General features: G+C 39.3%; 1 protein-coding gene across 1 annotated transcript in view; it reads right to left on the bottom strand.

Annotated features, from left to right (window-relative positions):
- Positions 1-27392, bottom strand: part of EXOC4 (exocyst complex component 4) — an 828650-nt gene that overhangs the window by 764562 nt on the left and 36696 nt on the right. Inside the window, exons 4-5 of the mRNA XM_060108317.1 lie at positions 11562-11746; positions 247-356 (exon numbers count right to left, since the gene is read on the bottom strand). Coding sequence (XP_059964300.1) covers positions 247-356; positions 11562-11746 — 295 coding nt within the window. The remainder of the gene's footprint in view (positions 1-246; positions 357-11561; positions 11747-27392) is intronic.

Raw genomic sequence — 27392 nt, 5'->3', positions numbered from 1 at the left:
ACAGCTGGAGTCAGCAGACAGGCCAGCTTCAGCTGTCAGTTTTTAAAACTGATAATGCAATAGGCCCAACCAATCATCTTCTATCTTCTTCCCTCTGAGGGCGGCAAAAGGCGGATCACAGGCTCCAAGGCAGTAAGTAACCTCAGGCCCTCCCAACCCTGGCAGCACAGGCTTCCCCAGGCCTGGGCCCAGGAACCGCACAGCCCACCAAAAAGAAGTTGAGTGGCTGAAGAATTAAATACTTACCACTTGAGCTTCCAGGAGTAGAATACTGAGAGGTATCGAGGAATTTTCGAGGAGTAGGAATGTTTGTAACATCAAGCAGAGGCACAGGAGAAGCATCTTTCACGAGGGAGCTGAAGGGGGTAAGTAGCAGTAGTTACTTAGCATTTTCTCCAAAATCAACTTAAGTCCCACAACATGCCCACCCTTTACTGCTTTCCTTCTGTCATGAACCCTCTTTATACTCTGACTTCAAATATCTCAAGTCTATTTCAAGTAAAGTGGTGGTCACAGACGGGAATAAAAATGTATTTGAAGGATTCCAAATATCAATATTTACATTTTTACCTTTTTATTACAATACTAGGTTAAAAAAATAGTTTAAGTATATTCTGATCATCTGAATGACCACCTTATAACCAAATTCTGCCACACAAGTTCAGTACCCCCTTTGTTTCTACATTAAAATTAACTTATCAGCAAAGAAAGATCAAATAACACCTTATCATGATAAGTGAATGAAAGTTTAAGTAGTTAAGCCTAGATTAACTTGTGTTTTTCAAGCTGGACCTTTTTTTTTTTTTTTTTTTGACATATACTGGGAGTTCACTGCACTTAGTTTCCTTTAAAAAAAAGATTCATAAATTTCATCAAGTTGAGAATCGGATTTATAAAAGATGATTTAAGGAATCACAAACAGGTTAATTCAGTATTTGATTACCCATTTCACCTTTTCCAAAAAGGTCTAGCAACTCATCTTAATAATTAACTTTGGAGTCTCCAAAATAAACACATTAATTTTAAATGACACAAAGACTATAAAAAACAAATTTTCAAGATAATTCCCATTTATAGGCATCTGTTAAGTCCAAGAATGTAGGCAGTGCCAAGGCAAATAACACCTGTGCCCTACCCTGAAGAAACTGAATCATCTAATCACACTGTATCTCTAAAAGAAAAGCCTCTCTAACTCATGTTCCAAGGATAGACAGGCCAAAGCCATAGCTCTCACCTCCTTCCAGTCCCAATAACATCACCAGTAAGAGTGGCTACCATGGAAGTGATTCTCAAAGTGGGCTGTAAAGGGAGGGCAGACAGAGGGGAGCAGGAACAAGACTACACCTTCAAGAAACCTTCCCCCAAATGGGAGAAAAAAAATGTGTGGAAGTTTGAACATTGACCCCCTACAGTGATATATCCCCATCTCCCTCCCACCACTCCTTTGAAACTTCCCACATGCAAGGTACATGTATATTTCTAAGCTAATAAAAAAAAAATGTTTCAGAAAACTTTGAAATACAAACTTTAGGTTAAAAGGCAAAATTATCTTTCAAGATATTATTTTTATCTAGTGTTAACAATGTTTACAGCCACTGTCCTAGGCCCGGAGGTTAACTATGGCAGTCACTAGCTTCTCCCTTTTCACTTATTACAGGGAAGGGGGAAGCATTACTCCAACAAGTCTCAGCATCTGTTATGTGCTTGGCACTTCGCTCAGCGCCGAGCATCCAAGTATGAGTAAGATATGAGCTATACCCAACTTCATGCATTTCCAAGTGTTGGAATCATTTGCAGACTAACGCGAAACCTCAAGTGAGGAATGAGACATAAAAGTAACAGAAATAGCATTTACCAGGATCTGAACTGACATAGTTCCAGTGACTCTCTTCCTCCAATATAAAGCTGTAAGTTCCTATTTGCCTACACTATCTTAAGAAAACCCAAAAGAGCCTTCAAATCCACTGACTGGCTACAATAGTCAATCATAAAATCAATTGGATCAGATTTATCCATTCATCTTTTCTATACTGACTACTGTTGTATTCTCATTTTTCTCCTCAGCTACCTCTCCTTCTTCTACCTGCATTTTACTCACAGTTGGAAAACTAGCTCTACACATCTCCCCAGCCTCTGGATACACATGCCCAAAGAGACAGAGGATAACCACCGATGTTTACAGTGCTGTTACTGAATAATTAGGAAGAAGTTCATTTCAATTTTACATGATAGAAAAAAGATTTGATACATTTAATAAATATATCCATAACAGAAGTGGAGGAGTTATTTTTAAAGCATTAATAAATGAAGGTATCCATTAGCAGGAAAGTCAGGTACATAGCTGCAATACTGCCCGCCAAGGCTGTAAACGAAGCAGCAGTTAGTACAGATGTGTGTGCACAGTGCTATGCATAACTGTAAGTACAATACACACTTCTATAAATACAGATGTGCACGTGATTCACTTTAGATTAAAACCTACGATCATTTTCTCAGTTTCAACCTAAACATGTATTTCAGTTAAATATAGGGTGATAAATGGCTTGCCATTTTAACTCTGAAAAAACATAACCTGCTGATTTTATTATCAGAGCCAGAAGGGCACTCAAACTCCATCAATAAACTCTTAGAAAGTCAATTTACTGTAAAAACTATTTGCATAGACTCTCTTCTCTTTCTAAAATTTTCCCTTGGGCTTCAATTTTCTCCTTTGTACACACTAACCCAAAGGCAAGTAACTCTGGAAATGACTTCTGGTTTTTCTCTTGTTCTTTCATGGAAGGACTTAGTCTTAAGAGTTCAAGAGACAGGGAGCACACCCACTCAGGTAGTTACCTCAGACGTGAAACTCAACAGAAAGGTACCTGCTACTATAGAATATCACATACCTTAGTTTCCATTTCAGAAGAGAGAAAAGTTGAAATAAAGAAATACATACATCAGAAATAAAGTTGAGAAGTATTAATTAATACCTTCAAAGGGTTTTGAATCTCTCAGAGGAAGTATTTTTGAGAACAAAAAAATAAAATCAAAACTAGATTGTTCTTAAAAGAAATAACAAATTTGGAGAAAATGTGGAAAAAAGGGAACCCTCATACACTGTTAGTGGGAATGTAAATTGGTGCAGCCACTACAGAAAGAAGTATGGAGATTCCTGGAAAAATTAAAACTAGAATTACCATATGACCCAGTTACTCCACTTCTGAGTATTTATCCAAAGAATACAAAAACACTAATTCGAAAAGATACATGCATCCTATGTTCACAGTAGCACTATTTACAGTGGTCAAGATAACAGAAACAACCTCAGTGCCCATCAACAGATAAATGGATAAAGAAGATGTGATACACATACATACACACACACACACACACACACACACACACACAAAATGGAATACTACTCAGCCATAAAAAATATGAAATCTTCCTCATTTTCAACAGCATGGATGGAAATTGAGGGCATTAGGATAAGTGAAATAAATAAAACAAAAAAAGACAACTCTAGGATTTCACTCATGTATGGAATATAAAAACCAAACACAAACAAAATAAATGAGCAAACCAGAACAAAACAAATAACACTAACACAGAGAACAGAGTTGTGGTTACCAGGGGGAAGAGGAATGGGAGGAGGGCAGAAGAGGTAAAGTGGGTCAACCGAAGGGTGATGGATAATAATTTTTTGGTGGTGAGCACACTCTAGGCTGTAGTGTATACAGAAGTCAAAAGATAATGTTGCACACGTGAAACTTATATTCAATACAATGTATAAACCAATGTTACCACAAAAAAAATTAGATTGTTCTTTGAGTTTCTAATTAGTATGAATCCTCTGAATAGCTTTATTTCAAAGAAATACTGATAGAAATTATTTTTCTTCTTAAAGGTCTATGATTACAAATTTTTACTTTAAATCCATTCAGAATCATTCATAGCCAAGTTGAAAAAGACAGGTGATGCACATAAAATCCTTCCCAGTATAAGATAGCCCCCCCAAAATCAGTAATTTTATCTTGTAATTGAGTGGTTTGCTATTTAATAACCACATGGTGGCAGACAGGAAAACTATAAAGCAAATTTAACCATACCAAAAACAACAACCCCCTACACCACCGTAACTCCTAGGACTTTCTGGCCACTCAACACTCATCCAACTAGTAAGGATCTACTTCAAAATGTGTCTGATTTCAGTATTTCAGGCCATGAAGTCTTTTTTTTTTTAAGAAGGGTTAGAAGTGCTAACAGCTTATTAAATATTTGCATTTTAATTATAACTTCTGTTCCTTCACTTAATAATAAATATCTCCAATTATGCCCAAAATTCACAGCAGCAGGTCATTTGGTTGACTTTAGTCAAACTGAAACTTAACAGAGGTGAGCTGAACTTTAGGTTGTAAATCTAATAACTAATATATTCACCCTATAACCCCAACAGCTGGCACAGCACCTGTCAAAGAGCAAGTGCTCATATTTTGTCAAATCAAACTCAGCTGAGAAGTGTCTGTCAAAGATAATATGCCCTTCGTAAGAAAATGTAACAGAATAATGAATCAGGAATGTCTGACACAGTAATTCTCTATAGTTCTAAGATCTGCCTGAACATACAGAAAGAATAATGATTCAGAGGGTAGAAAAGTCAAAAACAGTCATGGTCTTAAATGATAAACCAAGAGTGAAGACATGCAATACAAAATAAAGTGAAGCTAAAATCTAAGCAAAGCAGGAGGGCAGGGGGAAGCACTGAAAGATAACAAAAAGAAAACAGACATACATAAAAAGAAAAAATTAGTTAGGGAGCAAGAAATACAATGGGGTGATCAAGTATTAAACCAGGATGCATGCAACAAGTAAAAGGATTAACCATTTTTTAAATAATTTTTTATGGATTTTATCTGCTTATAAAGGTATTAAATGTTCTTTTTTGAAAATATAAAGAAAATGAAAATAATCTAATATAATTATAGTATAATGTCTTTCAAAATATTTAACAGAAAGGAGTCTGTCCATCCCTACACACACATACACACACACACACAGACCTACTCATGCATACACACAAAAATGTACACATGCTTTTTCAACATTCTTTGGATCACCCTGAATAGAATATTAAACCCTAGGTTTTCCTTTTAACAGTAAACATGTTGCCATTTCATTAAAAGTAATCTTCAAAAGTATTATCAGGGCTTCCCTGGTGGCGCAGTGGTTGAGAGTCTGCCTGCTAGTGCAGGGGACCCAGGTTCGAGCCCTGGTCTGGGAGGATCCCACATGCCACAGAGCAACTAGGCCCGTGAGCCACAATTACTGAGCCTGCACGTCTGGAGCCTGTGCTCCGCAACAAGAGAGGCCGCGACAGTGAGAGGCCCGTGCACCGCGATGAGTGGCCCCTGCTTGCCACAACTAGAGAAAGCCCTTGCAGAGAAACGAAGAGCCAACACAGCCAAAAATAAATAATAATTTTATAAAAAAGTATTATCAATAGCATTATTATTATTATTAAAGTAATAATACATGCTCCTGGTGAATACATTCCCAGTGCAGAGGGTATGAAATAAGTCCTTCTTTTCTATTCCCTGCCACCCCATTGCCATTTCCCATAGGTAATTCCTTTTATCATTGTTTTTCAGCATTATCCTTCCAAGAAATCATTTACACACACACACAAATTTTTACATCTATATATAAAGGATATATATTTAAGTATATATTCTTTTAATTCTTACACAAATAGATTCATAATGTACATGCTGTTTTTCACCTGGCTTTTTTGAACCCAAGAATACACCTTGGAAATCTTTTCCTATCAGCACTAAGAAATCTTTCTCATTCGTTTTAATATCTAGTATTACACAGCATGGATACACCATAATTCATTTAACCATAGTCCTCTTGAATATCGAGCTTGTATATTTTTGTTGTTCTGCCCAAAATATTCCAGTCAACATCCTGTTACATGTATTTTTATGAAATGGTACTATTTTTGTAGGATGTGGACCTAGAAAGCCTCCCACATACATATTCTATTTTTTCCTAATGCTAATAAAGTTGCATCATGTGATTTTTTTTTTTTTTTTTTTTTTTTTTTTGCGGTATGCAGGCCTCTCACTGCTGTGGCCTCCCCCGTTGCGGAGCACAGGCTCCGGACACGCAGGCTCCGGACGCGCAGGCTCAGCGGCCATGGCTCACGGGCCCAGCCGCTCCGCGGCATATGGGATCCTCCCAGACCGGGGCACGAACCCGTATCCCCTGCATCGGCAGGCGGACTCTCAACCACTTGCGCCACCAGGGAGGCCCAACATCATGTGATTTTTTTAAACCAAGTTAGAATTTTTTGTACATAATAACAGGTAGGCAGCTAAATTTCTTTTCTTCACACAGCTGATTGTATCAACATGAATTACCAAATAGCCTTCATTTGCTTCACTGAACTGAACTACTGTTTAAAAATATTGAAGTTTCATATATCCTGGGGTCTGTTTCTAAATTCTATTTCCTTCCAACAATCTGATTTTGTGTTTGCATGTCTGTACTGTTTTGATTAAAGTAGCTTTATAATATACTTTAATATTAGATAAGGAAATCCTCCCTTATAATCTCCCTTCTCAATTTTTTTTTAAACAATCCTTACTCATTTATTCTTCCATGTGAACTACAGATTTGACAGTTCCAAAAACCTCAACTGAGATTTAACTGGGACTTAACATCTTTATGAGCTAAGAACATGGAAAGCCTCCCCATTTATTCGGGTTTTGTTTCATAGCCTCCAAAAATCATTTTTATTTTTTCCATGCAGGCATGTATCCTTCTTTTATCAATTCTACTAGTTTCCCACTTCTACTTCAAAAACATCTGTCCTACTTTATATGTATAAGTGCCTTCATGTGACTTCTTTTCTTTTCTCCTTCAGTAGAAATCTGTGTTTTCATGTTTGTTTTTGGATACCAACCATTGGAACAGTCTTTGTATTTGGAGACACTCTCCATGGTCTGGGTCAAAGCAAAAAGGGAAGAGGGCCTGGCCCTTCTTCCTACTATACAAGTTGACATGTCTCAAGCTCAAAGAACTGGATGCTTCCAGCCAAGACTTTGAATCTTGAAGAAATAAAGGCAAGATGCAGCAACATTTAGAGATCATTCACTTGAGTTAAAAATCCAGCAATTGTAGGCATAATGCAGCAACCCAACCAGACCCTTCCTATGGCTTGTCTATGATGTATGCTTAGCTGCTTCATCTCCCTTGGTCCCTCCAGGGTTTTAGAGCCTGATTATACAGACTTCCTTTCCTTAGATTCTGTGACCTACTTGATAACTTTCCACTAAATTTCTTTCCTTGTTTTATTACCAGGACTGATTTCTGCTATTTGCTATCAAGAATGTTGGCTAAAACATCATTCTTTGTAATAAAAAATATGTTTTATTTGATTCTGTCTTCTCTAGTGACTTTTCAATATAAAAATCTTTAAATATACATATCTAGGTTAATAAACACAAAATTAAATGAATTAAACATTTTCTCTAATTATTAAAACCCAAAACTTCTGACGTCTTAAGAATTCAGCACACCTTTGCATCTCCTGCTTATCCAAATTTCCCAGTCTCTACTAACTTAATATGGTGATATAAATCCTGTTTACTATTTTTTTAACATCTTTATTGGAGTATAATTGCTTTACAATGGAGTGTTAGTTTCTGCTTTATAACAAAGTGAATCAGCTATATATATACATATATGGATCTCCTCCCTCTTGCGTCTCCCTCCCACTCTCCCTATCCCACCCCTCTAGGTGGTCACAAAGCACTGAGCTGATCTCCCTGTGCTATGCAGTTGCTTCCCACTAGCTATCTAATCCTGTTTACTATTATAGAGTATTCTTCAACCACACAGACCTTCTTTTCCAAAAATAGTTTTCAGCTTACATTTTTGATCTTACAAAAATATTTTTCAGTTATTTATATGCAAATTTACATATTTAATGCTGTGCAGTCACTCCTGGCAGCAGTTTCAAACCACCTACAACTTTATTGTTCTCAAGTTACTGATTTTGCTTTACATCTTATAGTTCATTTTTGAGTACTTTTCTCAGAAAAAGAACACTAGCTTTTCATTTTGTGTTAATTTATATCTGTTTTGTCTCTGTGTTGCCTATATCCACTTGGCTGGGTATAGAAATTTTTGGTCCCAATTCTTTCCCATTCAATGCCTTGTAGACTTTGCCCTGCTGTCTTCTGGCATTTCATGTTTAGCAAATCCCAGTGAGCCTGATTTTTACTCCTTTCTGTTTATCAGGACTAAGTTTAACTGTATAAAACAGAAGACCCAAATAGCCGTGGCCTGAGTAAAACAAAAGGACTTCCTTCTTCCCATATAAAAGATACAAACCCATTCAGAGCCATAATGGAGGCCCCATGTCATTAAAAAGTTCACGATTTGGCTTTCATCCTCAAGGTCACTAGTGTCCAAGACGATGGCATCAATCCATGCCCTCGACAGAAAGTAAAGGAAGGCAAGTGAAGAGTAAAAGAGTGACCATACCAGTTTAGTTGGCACCTTTAAAGAATTTTTCTGTGAGTCCTGATTCAACAGCCTGCAAGCAGAAGTCTTACGAATCACCTTTAGCTACACAGGAGGATGGAAAATGTAGCCTTTTAGCTGGACATATGGCCACCAAGAACAAAACAAGAGTTGTCCTTAAAAATGAAGGAGAGAGACTTCCCTGGTGGTCCAGTGGTAAAGAACCCGCCTCCCAATGCAGGGGACACAGGTTCCATCCCTGGTCGGGGAACTAAGATCCCACATGCCGCGGGGCAACTAAGCCCGCGCGCCACAACTACTGAGCTCGCGCACCTCAACGAGAGAGCCCATGTGCCGCAAACTAGAGACAGAAAACCCACATGCCACAACTAGAGAGAAGCCTGCATGCCGCAACAAAGAACCCACACTGCAAGGAAAGATCCCACTTGCCTCAACAAAGATCACACTTGCCACAACTAAGACCCGATACAGCAAAAAAAAAAAAAAAAAAAAAAAAAGAGAGAGAAAGAAAGAAAGGAATTAAATACATCTAAAAAAAAAAAAAAGGAGAGAATGGATATCAGGTGGGCAAATAACTATATCTGTCAGGGCAGGTAACATAATTTTTCTCCTTGGTGCTTACAGTATTTGCTTTTGAAATTCATAAAAAACTTCATGATCATATCTAAGAGTAAGTTTTTCACTAAGTTTACCTTGAATCCTTTTGATTTGCAGACCACGGTCTTTTTTTCTGTTTAAGTTTCTTTCTTTACACTATAATTATTGCTACTATTTCTGTCTGTATTAGTTTGCTAGGGCTGCCATGACAAAGTACCACAGACTGGGTAGCTTAAACAACAGAAATTTGCTTTCTCACAGTTCTGGAGGCTCAAGATGTTGGCAGAGTTGTTTTCTCCTGAGGCCTCTCTCCTACGTTTGTAGACGGCCATCTTATCACTGTGTCTTCACATGGTCTTCCCTCTTCAGAAGTGTGTGTCCAAATTTCTTCTTCTTATATGGACACCAGTCATATTGAATTAGGGCCCAGGCTAATGACCTCTTTTTAACTTATTTACCTATTGAAAGACCCTATCTCCAAATTTAGTCACAGTTAGGTACTGGGAGTTAGGACCTCAATAACATGAATTTTAAGGGGACACAATTCAACCTATAACACTATCATTTTAGTGTCATTCTGTAGAATGCCTAAAATCATTTGATCACCATTCTCCACCTTTCACATTATCGTTCTTTTTTCATCTTGCGTTTTTCTTCTTCACGATAAGAAAAGTTTTCCCTCGTTTCACTGATTTAATTCTTCTAATGTTTTAAAAAAGACTTAATTTCCCTATTATCATTTTGGTTTTTCCTTATATTTTGTTCCTGTTGTAGTTAGTTCTTTTTGCATTTCTCCCAATCCCATTCATATAGCTCCCCATTATCATTTCATAGAAGCTATATGCTTGCTGCATACAACCACAGAATCTCAGTCATGTTCAACAATAAGCACATATTTTTGTGACTGGCTGATTCAGGCTAGGCAGCTCAGCTGAACATGGCTCGATTCCACATGTCTCTCCGCCTCCTCCTGGGACCAGCGCCATCATGGCAATGGCAGACGCATGGCAGGGCATGCTCCCTGGCACAAGCGAATTTCAAGCCCCTCATGTTACATGCTAACAATCAGCAAAAGCAAGAGCCAAAAAATCAGAGAGAAGGAAATACACCCCTCCCACTCAACTGGAGGGGAAAGGGTGATAATTTTGAGCAAAATTCTAACCTACTACCTCATCTTGCATCTTTTGGGAAACTTGAGCTTAATTTAAGTCTCCTAAACTTTTCCTATTTTGCTTTATAAATCTTTTTCTTCAAATAAATGCTCTTCGAGACCTCAACTTAATGCTTTTTCCCTAATGCTTATTCTATAGCATAAGGGAAAATAAGTATTTTTCCCTTGGGCTTATAAGGGAGTGGGGTTATTTTGTTTTTAATCCTTGCACAGGTAGAAATTTATTTAGATCTTCTATTTACCACCAGACACTCTGGAAGGTATTTCCTTAGCACAGCTCCCACCCACCACTTTACTCTCCAACAAGAGTGTATTCAGACGCAGTGCTGAAGTTAAGTCTAAGGTACATAACCCTTAGCTCAATTTGTGTGCCTAACTTTTTCTAGTGCCCATCTGCAGAAAGAGATGGAAACTTCTTTCTCTGTCAGGGTCTCTGACTAAACTGAAGCATCACACACAAAGTTGGAAATTCTGGTTTGAACAGAATAGAATTTTATAGACTTCATTCCCAGCATGCGCTGCTTCCAGTGCTCCTCTCATCTATAGCCTGATGAAAAAGTATCAACAGTATATAGTGCTCAACTGCCCTCTGAAGAATCTTATAGCTATTTTAAAGGAATGTTGGAAGGACATATGATGTGCACAGCTATCTGATACATGTTAATAATGCCAACATTCTACTGTCTTACCATCTGGTCTTATTCCCTACCAGGTCTCTCCTAACCTAATAAATGTCCTGAGTCCACCCAGGCCCTTCAACATAGGACTGTGCTACAATGAGCCCAGGCATATAAAAAAAAAAAAAAGTGCTCTCTCTAAACCCTCCCTAAACTACTCCAGAAAGAGGACTGTCCAAAGCTGAACACAGCCCTAAGTAACAGTCTTCTAACTTCATAGTCATACACCTATATTTCTTAATTAGGCGGACTTCACTATCCAATTTAAAGATTTCTTTTCTCTTCCTTCTGAGATATACCAGAGGTCTCTCTGATCCAGTTACAGACCCACAGTAAATGTTTCTTATGTATCTTTACATAAAAGGACAACAAGAAATGTGCAGTGAGGGAATGAACAAACTTTGAATGTCAGCCTTCAGAATGTGGAGTATTTGGTATCATAAAACTATCTTACATTTTCAGAGACAGTATGTTAAAAAGAGAAGTAAAATAAACTATAACAATATTCTGGGAAACAAATAATATTCCTTAAAATTCTACATGGCCACAAGACACTGTGGCAAAGAGCCTCTTTAACCAACCTCATCCTGCCTTTTTCCTTGTTCTGCTGCACAACTCGGCTAGTGGATTTGATGTACAGGTGCCGATGCAGCTCGTCTATGAGAACTAAGTGGAGGTTCATCTTCTTGCTGTGAAGCTCCAGCCTAAGGTCACTCAGTCCTTCCACCTGGAGCAGGGGACCCTCCAAAGACTCGACTGCAGACACCTGAAAAGGGCAAAAAAAAAAAGATTAAGACAATGAAATAATCTAGTAATATTATAAATATGAAAGACTATCTTTCAAAAGATACTGTCGGGACTTCCCCAGTGGTCCAGTGGTTAAGAATCCGCCTGCCAATTCAGGGAACATGGGTTTGATCCCTGGTCCGGGAAGATCCCACATGCCGCGGAGCAACTAAGCCCATGCGCCACAACTACCGAGCCTGGGCTCTAGAGCCTGCAAGCCACAACTACTGAGCCCACACACCACAGCTACTGAACCCCACGCACCCTACAGCCCGTGCTCTGCAACAAGAGAAGCCACTGCAATGAGAAGCCCGCGCACCACAACGAAGAGTAGCTCCCGCTCGCCGCAACTAGAGAAAGCCCGCACACAGCAGCGAAGATCCAACACAGCCAAAAATAAATAAATTAATTTCAAAAAAAAATAAATAAGATACTGTCACAAGAGTTTGTGAGAACTTTATCAGCATACTTCAGACTTTCAGTATAATGTGGATAGGCCTAGTTCTGCTCTTGAAGGGTTTAACATTGGAGACAGATAATGCTGAAGAAAACAATCATGGTAAACATGAAGGCATCTAAAGCACCTCAGCAAAGCTGTACATACTATTTATTCCCACACACATTGCCTATCCATGGACACAAGTAAAATGACCTCCTACTGAAATAATTATAATGTTTATATCCTCACAAGAAGTCCACATACTAATGATTTAGATCAACTTTTAGTCAAACTTAGCCTCTTAGGACTAAGACTCAATAAAAGCACACTATATCAATTTTTTAATAATTCTCATGGCCATGATGAATCAGAGCTTGGTTAGCCTAAGGCTACAAGTGTATTTACAGTCATCTCTAGCTCTTTCTCATATTCACATACACACAGAGGAAAATGCATTTTTACATGTTACAAGCAGACAACAGCAGTCATCACCTCTCCTTGGACTGACTCAGTTTGATAGAAGAAATGGGATTTGAAAGGTGAACAGAAGACAAACTATGAAGAGAGAGATTCTCTTGGCATAAAGTGCAATTTGGGAGATTTTAAGACAAAAAGGATTGAATGAATAAAAATGGTGTAGGAATACCTACAACAAATGGACAAGACGAGGGACTCAGGGAATTTGAAACAATTCACTTCGAAACCAAAGTGAGAACTGCAAAGGGGAAAAAAAGACAGTATGTATTATATAATCCCATTTATCCATGTACATAAAATTTTATTTATGTCTTTCTATGTGTAAAGACCTTACATATTTTTCTTAAAGAAAAAACAAAGTGAAGAGGTACTATTCCTTAGGAGAAAAAAAGAAGAGAGAAACACAGACTGATAATAATAATGACAGTAGCAGTAGTAGTAGTAATAATAACAATAGAAATGGAGAAGAGTTGACTACAAGCTGAACTCAGGGAGAAGAGCCCTACCAAGCTCCCTGAAGGAATTAATGTGCAATGACTATTCCCTGCTTTGGTTATACATCTAAATATTCCTCATCTGTACCGATAAAGGCAATAACTAATAACACTACTTAAAAAACCAAGCATTTATACAAAAACAATCAATAGATAATAGAACTCATGAAAGATCAGTGATCAAAAATGTTGATCACAGATCTATCCCAGTATATGCAGTCACTTAGGAGAGTGTGGACAGTGAATACAGAAAGCTTTGTAGCTGCCAAATACAAACCGGCCTGAGATGGGGAGGAAAATGCAGTGGCTTAGCCACAAACACATCACTTGTTTTGTGATGTGCTATAATGAAATGTCAGCAACAAATAAGTTTCCTTAAGTTAACCAAGACAGAATCGAAGAATGAAAGAGTGACAAGCCCTGGGCCAGCTCTGCCCTCTGAAGCCTGCCAGTTCATTTTCACGCTGAATCGCAACCGGTCCTGCTTTGAGAGCCCCGGTGCCTGGTGCGAGCTGTGGGCAATTCCAAATGGAAAGGCTGCCTCATGAAATGACCGAAGTGTCCCCAAGGAGGAAAAACAACAACAAATTCATTTACACGTGTGCTCTAAAATGGATTTTAACTCAGGTCTCTAGCAGAGAAAAGAGGATGCATTAACCTTTAGTGACATCAAGATTCAGAAAATGAAAAATAATTTGGTAAACCACTGGCCCATCATGTAGCCTTATCCCTCAAGGTAATTAAATCCAGCTGAGATATTTAAGCTTAAAAACCACCCACTGCACATCCACACTCAATTTGTTTGTAAGAATTTGCATGAAGATTTTTAACCCAAACAGCTCATGTTCCAATTACAAAACTGTATGACGATGTCAACTTTCAAAGCCACTTAATTTTTCTTAAATGTAGGTAAAGCACTTAGCAACACAGTGCCTGGCACATACTGAGGGGTCCTCACATTATTTTTAACAGAACCTATTTACCATGTGGATAAAGAAACCTCGGAAGGTGTTTCCAACATGTTTTAAGGCAGCATTTTCAGTCAAGGGCTGTTTCCATCATGGAACTATTATTAACCACGTAGATAACAAACTTTCTGAATATGTTTTCTTGACCGAAAATACAAGTACAGTTACCATATATACAATCAAGAGTAGTCTCAGAACTTCAAAGATTTAAAAACCTTACCACAGATAGGAAAATAGCCCCTATTTATTTATGAAGATACAGTGTTTTATTTTCTGGCCTTCACAAATTAAAAGTCTATTTATAAAGCTGTAATTATGAAAGCTAAGCAAGGCCACTGTCTTCCCTGACTCTAACCTTGCTTAGTGGTACTCGAAACAATTTGCAGCAAATAGTTGTCAATGCATAGATTTCATCCTTAGAACATCAGTTTAGAAACCTGATATGTATCTTCTGTGGTTTTAAGTAGCTTGTACCATAAAGCTCACACATAAGGAAAACTCGGTGGGGCAGCGGTCAATCCAACCATCACTGATGATTAATTCTGTTGTACTGGGGGGTCTGGCTTCTAGGCATTTCCTAACATTTAGCCTTTAAAAGAGGACAAATCCTTAAATATCCATCTACAGTTAGAAATGTGCATAATTACTGATAAGAATACCACCAAAGCATTTTTTTCTTTAATGTATGGGAAGTGGTCATTTTGTAAATTATTTCACTGTTTTCTAAATTTAATGACTGAAGAGCACTTTTTAATTAACACACTGATGAAACATCAACAGAAATTCAAGAAATGCAGCTGGATTAAAGTGGACAGCAACAGATTGATTCTTTGAGAAACCATCAAAATCGGTTTCAGAAATGTGACATACAACAATGAATACTATCACAAATAAATATTAAAATTACAGGACAAGACACGGCAGATGAGGCAGATGAAAGATCAGACAACATACAGTGGAACTGTTCACTGGAAAATGCTGTCTATACATCTACTCACAGATCAAAATATGATGAATTCATGTGTCAAATGATCTTTACTGTGACCTTCTAGAATTCTCAGGTATGCCACACCATTTTTTTTGAATTTTTGAATTTTATTTTATTTTTTTATACAGCAGATTTTAACTAGTTATCTATTTTATACATATTAGTGTATACATGTCACTCCCAAACTCCCAGTTCATCCCACCACCACCACACCCCCCGCCACTTTCCCCGCTTGGTGTCCATACGTTTGTTCTCTACATCTGTCTCTATTTCTGCCCTGCAAACTGGTTCATCTGTACCATTTTTCTAGGTTCCACATATATACGTTAAAATATGATATTTATTGTTCTCTTTCTGACTTACTTCACCCCGTATGACAGCCTCTAAATCCAACCACGCCTCTACAAATAACCCAATTTTGTTCCTTTTTATGGCTGAGTAATATTCCATTGTGTTACTGCTGCATTGAACACTGGGGTGCATGTGTCTTTTTGAATTATGGTTTTCTCTGGGTATATGCCCAGGAGTGGGATTGCTAGGTCATATGGTAATTCTATTTTCAGTTTTTAAAGGAACCTCCATACTGTTTTCTCCACAGTGGCTGTATCAATTTACATTCCCACCAACAGTGCAGGAGGGTTAGCATATATATGGGTCTTGTTTTTGTATCCATTCAGCAAGCCTGTGTCTTTTGGTTGGAGCATTTAATCCATTCACGTTCAACGTAATTATTGATATGTATGTTCCTATGACCATTTTCTTAATTGTTTTGGGTTTGTTTTTGTAGGTCCTTTTCTTCTCTTGTGTTTTCCACTTAGAGAAGTTCCTTTAGCATTTGTTGTAGAGCTGGTTTGGTGGTGCCGAATTCTCTTAGCTTTTGCTTGTCCTTAAAGCTTTTGATTTCTCCATTGAATCTGAATGAGATCCTTGCCAGGTAGAGTAATCTTGGTTGTAGGTTCTTCCCTTTCATCACTTTAAGTATATCATGCCACTCCCTTCTGGCTCATAGAGTTTCTGCTGTGAAATCAGCTGTTAACCTTATGGGAGTTCCCTTGTATGTTATTTGTCGTTTTTCCCTTGTTGCTTTCAATAATTTTTGTCTTTAATTTTTGTCAATTTGATTACTATGTGTCTTGGCATGTTTCTCCTTGGGTTTATCCTGTATGGGACTCGCTGTCCTTCCTGGACTTGGGTGGCTATTTCCTTTCCCATGTTAGGGAAGTTTTCGACTATAATCTCTTCAAATATTTTCTCGGGTCCTTTCTCTCTCTTTTCTCCTTCTGGGACCCCTATAATGCGAATGTTGTTGCGTTTAATGTTGTCCCAGGGGCCTCTTAGGCCATCTTCATTTCTTTTCATTCTTTTTTCTTTATTCTGTTCTGTGGCAGTGAATTCTACCATTCTGTCTTCCAGATCACTTATCCATTCTTCTGCCTCAGTTATTCTGCTATTGATTCCTTCTAGTGTATTTTTCGTTTCAGTTATTGTATTGTTCATCTCTGTTTGTTTGTTCTTTAATTCTTCTAGGTGTTTGTTCTTTAATTCTAGATATTTGTTCAACATTTCTTTCATCTTTTCAATCTTTACCTACATTCTTTTTCTGAAGTCCTAGATCATCTTTACTATCATTATTCTGAATTCTTTTTCTGGAAGGTTGCCTATCTCCACTTCATTTAGTTGTTTTTCTGGGGTTTTATCTTGTTCCTTCATCTGGTACATAGCCCTCTGCCTTTTCATTTTGTCTATCTTTCTGTGAATGTGGTTTTCCTTCCACAGGCTGCAGGGTTGTAGTTCTTGCTTCTGCTGTCTGCCCTCTGGTGGATGAGGCTATCTAAGAGGCTTGTGCAAGCTTCCTGATGGGAGGGACTGGTGGTGGGCAGAGCTGGGTGTTGCTCTGGTGGGCAGAGCTCAGTAAAATTTTAATCTGCTTGTCTGCTGATGGGTAGGGCTGAGTTCCCTCCCTGTTGGTTGTTTGGCCTAAGGCAATCCAGCACTGGAGGCTACAGGCTCTTTGGTGGGGCTAATGGCAGACTCTGGGAGGGCTCACACCAAGGTGTACTTCCCAGAACTTCTGCTGCCAGTGCCCTTGTCCCCACAGTGAGCCACAGCCACCCCCTGCCTCTGCAGGAGACCCTCCAACACTTGCAGGTAGGTCTGGTTCAGTCTCCTATGGGGTCACTGCTCCTTCCCCTGGGTCCCGATGCACACACTACTTCGTGTGTGCCCTCCAAGAGTGGAGTCCCCACACCATTTCTTAAAGGTAGAGTACTACATAATGAGCCAACCAGACGTATTTGGAAGTTTTCTTACACATATTTTCAAAAATAAATCCACGCGGGGAAAGGGGGAGGGAGGGGAGATAGATACTACCAACAGGGAATTTTTTCACAGAACACCTACTATTATCTGACAGAACGTTAATGTTCTAACTCACCAGAGTTAGAAACTGCTCATACAGACAACAGAAATCTGTTTGAGCTGAAAACAAATATTTCTTTTAGTATTATGAAGATAAGCAAACATCTACAAAATGTTTTAACACATGATATTGAACAGGACAGTATGCTTCACTATTAAAAACCTATCCATTTAGGAAACAAGTTGTGAGAAATATTTCCTTAACTCAAAAAAATAAGTCAGGGCTTCCCTGGTGGCGCGGTGGTTGAGAGTCCGTCTGCCGATCGGGGGGACGTGGGTTCGTGCCCCGGTCCGGGAGGATCCCACATGCCGCCGAGCGGCTGGGCCCGTGAGCCATGGCCGCTCTGAGCCTGCACGTCCGGAGCCTGCGCTCCGCAACGGAAGAGGCCTGGACAGTGAGAGGCCCGCATACCGAAAAAAAAAAAAAGAAAAAAAAATAGGTCAGAGGTACAGTTTAAATGTACATAATCAAGAATCGTCTGGTGTTTTCAAAAAAGAAATTTTTTTTTTTTTTTTTTTTTTTTTTGCTGTATGCGGGCCTCTCACTGCCGTGGCCTCTCCCGTTGCGGAGCACAGGCTCCGGACACACAGGCTCCGCGGCCATGGCTCGCGGGCCCAGCCGCTCCGCGGCATGTGGGATCTTCCGGGATCGGGGCACGAACCCGTGTCCCCTGCATCGGCAGGCGGACTCTCAACCACTGCGCCACCAGGGAAGCCCTCAAAAAAGAAATTTGCCTTGAGTTGAGAGATGAACCTATAACAAAGGAAATCTTTGTAATTAGAAACTACAAGTGCCCTTAAATTTTCTTTCCCAAATGTCTATTTCTCATTTTCATTTTAGTTTAAACTAGGAATAATGATTTCATAGTTAAGTGTTTGTCTTCTACCAGTCTTACTCAAGCTGATTAGGTAAAAAGGTCTAGTTTTGTGCTTTAACATGAACCAATGGAAATGTCTTTAAGTAACACCAAAGTCAGCCATTCTTAACAGCTGCTTCATTGAAAAAACACTGGAAAAGAAACCACTGATCTTTATTTTATTTTTTTGGTTGGGGGAGGTGAGACACACAAAGGTGAATGACAACTGTAACTGTTTCTAAATAGAACTAAGGTTCAAGCCAAAAAACAAAAAAAAAATGTTTCAAATTTAATCAAAAAAACCCAACCTGATAACTAAACCATCTGCTAGCTAATAAAAATGCTTATTTTGGCAACAGTGTTCCCTACAAAAAGCAAATGTGTTGCCACTGTTGAGTCCAAAACAAATATTTCCTTCAGGACTCTGATTATTACATGGTTCCAAAATGTTCTAGCACTTTTCAATAGGTCAGTACATCTCCCTTAAGGAAGCATTTTTCTAGTAAGACAACATAACTATCCTGAAAATGTTGCCTTGGCCCAACTTACAGATATAATAGAAAGATATGAAATTAGGCTATTCTAGAGAATCGATACCATCCCTTCCCGTAAGTATATAAAAAGACACAAGTCTGAACAGTCTCAACTAAATAAGAACACCAAAAATCTTTGGCTATGAACAACAAAAGAAACATGCCTTGGAACCTGAGATTTACTTAGCACCCAGGTCACCAGACTGCTGCCATGGGCCCCTGAACTGTGAGAAGGCAAACTCTGGTGTCTTCAGGCCCTTGTCCTCAAGACAGTACTCTACGTAGAATTCTCCACATTCAGGCTCAGGGGGTCCCAGATGGGCCCAAGAAGTCTCGCTCTGAATCAAGTATGATTCATACCCATCTCAACACAAGCAGGGAAGATGTTTCTCACAAGAATCCCAAATCATTCACTTACCAAACATTCCCATTTAGCTACACCGTATTTCCCAAAGCAGAGATTTTATTCTTTATCAGACAGAAACTGGTAAAAGAAACCAAATGCAAGTTTAAAAAAAACAAAAAAACAAAAAAAACGTGAGTTTATGTATTAGTTTGAAATACGAAAACTACTGTTTTCATGAGTCAAAAATGATCAAATATCGGCTGTTTCAACCTAACAGTTTAAGGAGCCAGTCTGAAAGCTTTGATGCATCTAGGAAATCACTGTACTTTGTAGAATGTTGTGGCCCGTATAGAGCCCTAGGTATTTAATTGCATAGAGAAACTAGCAACAATTTTACTTGCAGAATATAGTATCATATTATATGGGATATAAAACACAAGCATGTGACCCCAAAGGATTTTGTGCACAAGACTCCTATGTGTTAGATATAAACTTGATAATAGCACTTAAAAACTTTCTTAAGGATAAATGTCATCCGTTCACTTGTGTTTATAGCATGACACGAGCTACCACATGCGGCCTAAGTAGAGGATGGCTTAGACCGCTCTGCACGCAAAAGTGGTTGGTGGAGGGAGGAAAAGAGTATGGGACTTACAAGGGAGAATAAAGGGCTCAGGCTACTGTGGAGGTTTCAGGGAGTCCTAGGGGTCTAGAGGAAAAACAGAATCCCTGATCCCAGCTTCACTGGAGAAGACAGAGGATTTTGGCTCCCTAGGGTTCAGCGTGGCCTCTGACTGAAGGCCTCAGGGCTATTGACAGTTTGGTACTTAAGACAGACTTCCCAAGAAAGCTGCATAGGGCAAGGCCAAGTGCCTGGAGGAAGAACATTTTTTTTTCCCCCTAACTCCTCAGCTTGTAGCCCATCAACAGCGATCAAATCAGGCCATCAAAAAAGCCCATTCTTAGAATAAGTCAGTTTGCTAACGTAATATTGATCAGCCGCATTCAGGTGCCCCGTCTTCTCCCTCAGGAAGCCCAATACCTATTATGCGGACTCAGCAGGCTCTCACCACTACGGACAGGATGCTAGCCACCTCCATTCTCCCTTCATTACTGCCAGGGTTATTGCATGTTTTTATTTAATAAACCTTCATCAGCTCAAATGGAGGGTTGTTAGTAGTTGAGGTAACAGCCAAATGATAATGCTCCAGAGAGATATCAGTGCTTGGTGGTGCATTAACAAAGAGAGGACAAGGGCTGAGGTCAAGCACGTGTCAATGTAAATGAGGCGATATTAGGTACTAAAGGCTTAATGCAATAGACTGCCTGGGAGATAATGGAATTTACAGGATAAAGCAAATGAGATGAAGTTATTGATAAGTGAAGGGAGGGGTGCCTGTAAAATAAAGTGCTGTCAAAGAAAAGGCCTTTTACTTGTGAATTTCTCCTGTAAAGGATCTTCAAATCTATCTTAGAAAACAAAACTCAAAAGAGATCAAATGTGCCTTCTAACTTCATCAAAGATCTCATCCTATGACTGCCATGAACCACTGACTTGTTCTAAAAGTATACCAGTCTACTAAACTATTCTTAAGCTTTTTTGAGGGTTCTCCCTTATTTTTGGTTTTCTTAAACATCAGGGCATTCTACCACATCTAATTCCCATATTTTATTAAAGCAAATCTTTTTTTTTTCTCTTGTAAAGTATGGGCAACCAGGTCTTCTAAAATAGCCATCCCATTAGCACAAGCCTCACAGAATGACAGTATCCGAGAAATGAAAGGTAAGAATTTTCTATTTTCAGGGGTCCTTAAAAGTTGTTAAGACTGAAGCCCCATGCCAATTTTACATATTAAAAAAAAAAAGTGAGGCCCAAAAATGTTTTTCTTAACCTTTTTCTTTCAAATTATAAAAGTAATAGATGTGCAATCAAGAAAACTTGAAAAACAAATCACAAGGAAAAAAAGATCCATATTTTTACTGATCACATAAAATACATTTTATTTTTTTTTATTTTTTTTTTTATTTTTTTGCGGTACGCGGGCCTCTCACTGCTGTGGCCTCTCCCCGTTGCGGAGCACAGGCTCCGGACGCGCAGGCTCAGCGGCCATGGCTCACGGGCCCAGCCGCTCCGCGGCATGTGGGATCTTCCCGGACCGGGGCACGAACCCGTGTCCCCTGCATCGGCAGGCGGACTCTCAACCACTGCGCCACCAGGGAAGCCCCATAAAATACATTTTAAACCGACTCCTTCCAATCATTTTCCACACAGAGTTTTTACAAAAATACTGTTACTTTTCAATATGCTTTTTTCATTTGGAAATATTTTGGGACCATCTGCCCATCACTAAACATGATTTTTAGTATTTTCTTGCTAGTCCATAATATGAATATTCCATAAATGACTTAAACCAACTCACTATACTTAGGTAACTGCTAATTTTTTTACTTCCATAAATCTTACTGTGATAATTATCCTTGTATACATATTTTTGAACACTTCACAATTAAAATTCTTAATTCTTTCCTTAACATAATATTTAAGAAGGAGAATTCCAAGTCCAAAGTTATTTAGCGCTTCTGATGCATAATGCCAACTTAAGAGCATTATTTTGTTCTAAATGGACTTAACAGCTCTGCTCACAATCACTTTCCTGATGAAATTAAACTATACCTAATACCTTATAAGAACTGTAATTGCTTATGGAAAAGCTCACGAAAAAATCCTTCTTTGTTCCTAATTTTATGATGCCTTCAATTCTCAGTTCCCATTGTTACCAAAAGCTCTTGGCCTCTCTGTACACTGGTGCCAAATCGAATCTCAGAATCTCAGAGACAGAGTCTGGGGTGAAGTAGAAAAGAACAGCTTTATGACTTTGGCAGGCAAAGGGGGCCACAGTGGGCTCCTGCCTTCAATGTGTCCCAACCCAGGAGGATTTGCTGAGGGTTTTATAGCAGTGGTTTGGGGCGTGGCTCTGACAAGATTAGGGCGTGAGCAGGGCTTGCTCTCCCTTAGGTTCCTCTCAGGTGGTCTGTCTCCTCATCTTGATGAGCTTCTCTGGTCCCTTTAATCTCGCCTCAGGTGGTTTCTTGGCTGCTCCTCCCTTGATTAGCGACTGTTCAAATCTGCCCTTTGGAACTCAGGGCAGGTCATGGGGGCTGGAGTCTTGCCTACAGGAAACGGGGGACCGAAGGGCCTCCATGCCCGGGAGCCCCACAGGGCCTCACTTGGTTTCACCATCAGTGCTCCATAAAAAGAGCATTGGAACTTGGGTTTCTACTCTACAATACAAGGGAAGAGACCACTGGGAAAGACAGTGTCATTTAACAAGTGTCCCAAAGTCACTTACCTCTGTGATCTTATTTGTTGTTTGCGGACAAGAAAAAGTTACAGAATGCTCTCCTCTTATGAGGTGGCAAAGGAGGTCTCTGAGAATCACTTCCAATCACTTAAATCAAGACACATGTTCTGCAAGGGCCCCAAATCCACTAGAAATGCTCAGCGCTTCTACAGCCCTTTACTAACATAACTACTAAAATCCCACAAAAGAATGTGAGAGGAATACGGCTTTTTTTTCATTTTAAGAGCTAGGCAACCACAAGTAATTAGTATTGGGATGGATCTCAAAGAAAATAGACATCCTTAGCAAGCTCCCCCTATCTTATCAAAGCCAAGCAAAAACTACTGATCAGCATTCTCAGACCACCACCAGTTTGAGAGAGGGCTCCCAGCAACAACAGGCGTTGCCATCTGCTGCCATTTTTACACATACATGAGGGTCCCCACCTGGCCACAGACTGACCAGTCAAAATCCTGTTCGAGCAAATCCATACGTGAGGCTGAAACCAGACATAAGGACAATGTCAGCAAAGGACTTGTGTGTTATTCTTGACTGAGATCATTCCTCCTACAGACTTGAAGTGTGTAAATGTAAGCACGTGCGCCTATGGTTAACCTGATTACAACATGTAAGCATTAGTGATGGTAGAACCAGGAGAGAAATGCTGCTCAACATCAGAAGCCCCAGACTACCACTTTCTTTTCACCTGGCCCCGTGTGATAGTGATGACTATCATGCTACCTACACCACTGTAAATTTCTATACTGCCTTCTGTTTCACAAAGCACTTTACCTGTACAAAGTTTCATTTTTATTCTCACAACCATTCTATAATGTACACGGAGCAAGTATGTATATCCACTCTACAGAAGAGGATACTGGAAAACAGAGAGAAAGTGATGCATCTGTCTAACCTCACAGAACTAGTGGGTTGTTGGGTCAGGACTAGAATTAAGAACGTCTGGCTTTTCAACCCATTTTGTTTTTACTATACCATGCTGTACCTAGACACCACTTGTCAATAAATAAATGTATTGCCCCAATTTCAATCCATTCATTCCCGGCAGTAAGTCAGATAAGAACACACAGTAAAGATACAGAAATGAGAGCACCAAGATGACAGCTCTAAAGAGTTCCAAGTCAGCTCAAACCTGGAGAGCATCTAATTTAGTCATTCAACCAAACTCATATTGACCAAATAATCAGGCTATAAAATCAGACTAAGAGCCAAATACTCATCAGCTCTATCCAAAAACTGCACTAGAGGACAGCAACAAAGTAACTTTAGTCAACCTACAACATTTCTACATAAAGGTCAATATTGCCATGTGATGTCTGCCTTACATAAATATTTGGTTTCAAATGTAAGTGTTAAATGAAGTCAAGGACAATTCGTTTTGGTCTATTGCATAGCATAGGCTATACCCTACACATCACTGGTTCCAAATCTGTCTGAACATTGGAATCCCTTGGAGAATGCCAACAATTACTGAAGCTAGCATTCCACCCCCAGAGATTTCAACGTCATCAGTCTAGGGTGCAACCTGGGCTTTAGGATTCTTGAAGGATTCCCTAATGTGCAGAGTCTGGGAACCACTGCCCTACAGCCAAGTAAGCCAGCTGAAAACTGCTGAACCCTATGAGGTTTAGTGAAATAAAACAGAATTTCTATTTGCTTTAAAAGAGGTAAATGAAGAGCAGATAGAAAGAGCAAACTAACACTAAAAGAGAAGGAAAGCTATTACAATCAGCCAGTGCCTATCAAACAGTGTGGCTTTTAAAAACCCCAGCCTTCAAAAACAAACATAAATGAAAAGGGCAATGAGCGGCAAGAAAAATAGTTACTACAAAGCCCTGTACTTTTACTCTCTAGGAGAAACATAACGCTGCCACACTAAAGCTACTTACTTAATTTGGGATCCAAAAACCGAGGTTACTCATTTTCTAACTTTATCTTCAGCTTTTCCGTCATCTTTTTGCCAAGAAAATCAGATGTAGGTGTTTGAGGGAATTCAGGGTTCCCAAATGCAGCTGAAAGCAGCTACGGCTGACCAGACAATTAAAATAGCACACCAAACTACCCCACTCCCAGCCCCCGTATTCCTGGAACTCCTGTTGCACTGACCGTGATACGAGATGCTGTTCATTTCTTCATCATCTGTCCCTTCCACCTAGCACGTAAGCTCCTTCAAGTTTAAGGCCGGGGCTTCCCTGGTGGCACAGTGGTTGAGAATCTGCCTGCTAATGCAGGGGACGCGGGTTCGAGCCCTGGTCTGGGAGGATCCCACATGCCGCAGAGCAACTAGGCCCGTGAGCCACGACTACTGAGCCTGCGCGTCTGGAGCCTGTGCTCCGCAACAAGAGGCCGCAATAGTGAGAGGCCCGTGCACCGCGATGAAGAGTGGCCACTTGCCACAACTAGAGAAAGCCCTCGCACAGAAACGAAGACGCAACACAGCAAAAATAAATAAATAAATAAATAAAAACTCCTACCCCCAACATTTTCTTTAAAAAAAAAAAAAAGTTTAAGGCCACCTTCACAGATCCACATACCAGCAACACAAGTAATCAACGATGGCATCGGCACATTCATTTGTCCGTCTATCAAAATACGTGCCAACTTCTTTGCTGACAAATTATTAGTATAGAATACTGGCATCAGTCTTTCAGATGAGTATTCTACACTAGGAACAGATGGGCTTTAACGGTGGCTGTTGCATTATTGATCACTGATACTTTTTTTTTTTTAATCATGTAGGGAAATCTACATGGAATATTGAAACATTTTGCAGTCACTGAATCACTGTCGGGTTAGATCCAACACGTTCGCTAGAGTTTCGGCTCCTGATATTCCCAGTGCTTTCACCTCAATACCATTCCCAGAGTCAGGATAGGAAAAATCAGCCTTGTGAGATCTCAGAATCTTTCAAGCCAGATGAAAGGAATATGCACTTTGGCCCCTTTTCTCTTGTACATGAATCAGTGGATGCATGGTCACCCCTTGCCTGCCCATAATTTGAGAAAAGAGGCATTAGTTTATTTGCTGATGACACAGTTTTACTGGCACCAACAGGACCAACCTCTTGGTCCACTGGTCCTGCCATCTAGGCAATGACAGAAAGAATAACTGAACATCAACTACTCTGACAATAAAATCAACATTTGTTGATAAGCACTCTCTTATAGTGAACTGGCTTGTATCTGATTACAATACCCAAGAGATTAACACATCTAGTCAACTAAGACTAGATTTTGCAACAAACTGGTCTTGGATAGTTTACCAACAAATTACATTGCTCATAATTGGACAGTCAGTGGGTACCCATCGAACATATACTTGATGTAGGCCGAAGAGGTGATTGATGACACAGAAACTGAAATTTGTTCATGCCAAATCCCAAAAATATGGCCTAGAACTCTGGGGTCTTGATCATCCATCTGTGCCTGTGTTAGAGCAGACTAGACTTGTTTTCCGAGAAAAATCCTATCTCTGCCTGCAGGAATTCCTTGACCATATAAAATGTGGAGTGGTCTTTCATTCAGGGCAAGAAGAAAAGGAATCAAAAATGCCTAACTTAGCCAGCCCTACTTCAATGCTTATCAGCTCAAAACAAGTCCACCTCAGATGGGTTTTTGAAGGTATAACATGATAGCAATCACTACATCCTTTCTTACAGTATCAGTAAACATAATCAATCAATTATAAATAACATTTCTAAGGTCTTACTATGTATACTGTGCATACTTTACATACATAGCTTAATATTTCATTTAATCCCTTCAACAAGTCTGGGGGCATACAATTATTCTCAACTCCAGCTTTCAGCAAAGTCAAATTAAATAAGTAGCCCCAAGTCATCCAGCTAGTAAAGGTCAAAGCTGGGATTCAAGCACAGGTCCACCTGACCCACACTAAGACCCACCCCATTCACAGCCTTGAATGTTGTACAACAATTGCAAAGGCTCTTGTAAACTAAAAATATTACACATATACCTATTTTTATTATATGATCTTAAAAAACTATGCAATTAAATAGCTGTTTTACTCTCTTCACCCCAGATGTGGCCACATCTTCATAGGGTAAGTGAAATAATTCCACCATACCATTCTTTCAGCAAAGCACTCTGGGATCCTCTGGGAAGAAGGCAGCCAACATATATATGTTGTTATTATAATTATCATAATAATCCTTATCTGACTATACAGCTATGGATTCTTTTTAAAAAGGCATATAAATTTTTAAAAAAAGACAAAATGATCAAGAGACATTCAAAGTCTCTACAATCTCAGGAAGCCTTAGAAATGAAAAATTTATTTTAGTCACAAGCCTTGTGACTGTCAGCTAAAGTGCTTCAAAACTACTCACACTGGCCTGGTTTCCACTGATTGAATGCAATTATGAATTGACTTCTATGGGTTGATAAATCAGAACTTGTGTAAGTGGTTTTCAAAGCTCATCTGTGCAACTTCAGTTCGATGCAGACTTCCACACAAAATTCTCCTTAAAAAAATAGTTCATAAAAATATTAACATCAGGAAATACCTTCCTGGTTAGGTCATGCCACTGGGAAGAAGCTGCTGTTCTTACATTAATAATTCTTCCCAGAATTAATCAGTCATTGTACATTAGAACCAGCAGCTGGAGTGTTTTGAGTGATAATGAAACCTGTAACAAGGCATCTTCAGCCGTCTTTTCAAGACAATAAGGGAATTAAAATTTCAATTTAAATGCAGAGGTTTGAAACACGCTTCACTGGCAAAATTA

Source organism: Mesoplodon densirostris, chromosome 9, assembly GCF_025265405.1.
Source record: "Mesoplodon densirostris isolate mMesDen1 chromosome 9, mMesDen1 primary haplotype, whole genome shotgun sequence".
Lineage (NCBI taxonomy): Eukaryota > Metazoa > Chordata > Mammalia > Artiodactyla > Ziphiidae > Mesoplodon > Mesoplodon densirostris.
This window is presented reverse-complemented; position numbering and strand designations above follow the sequence as displayed.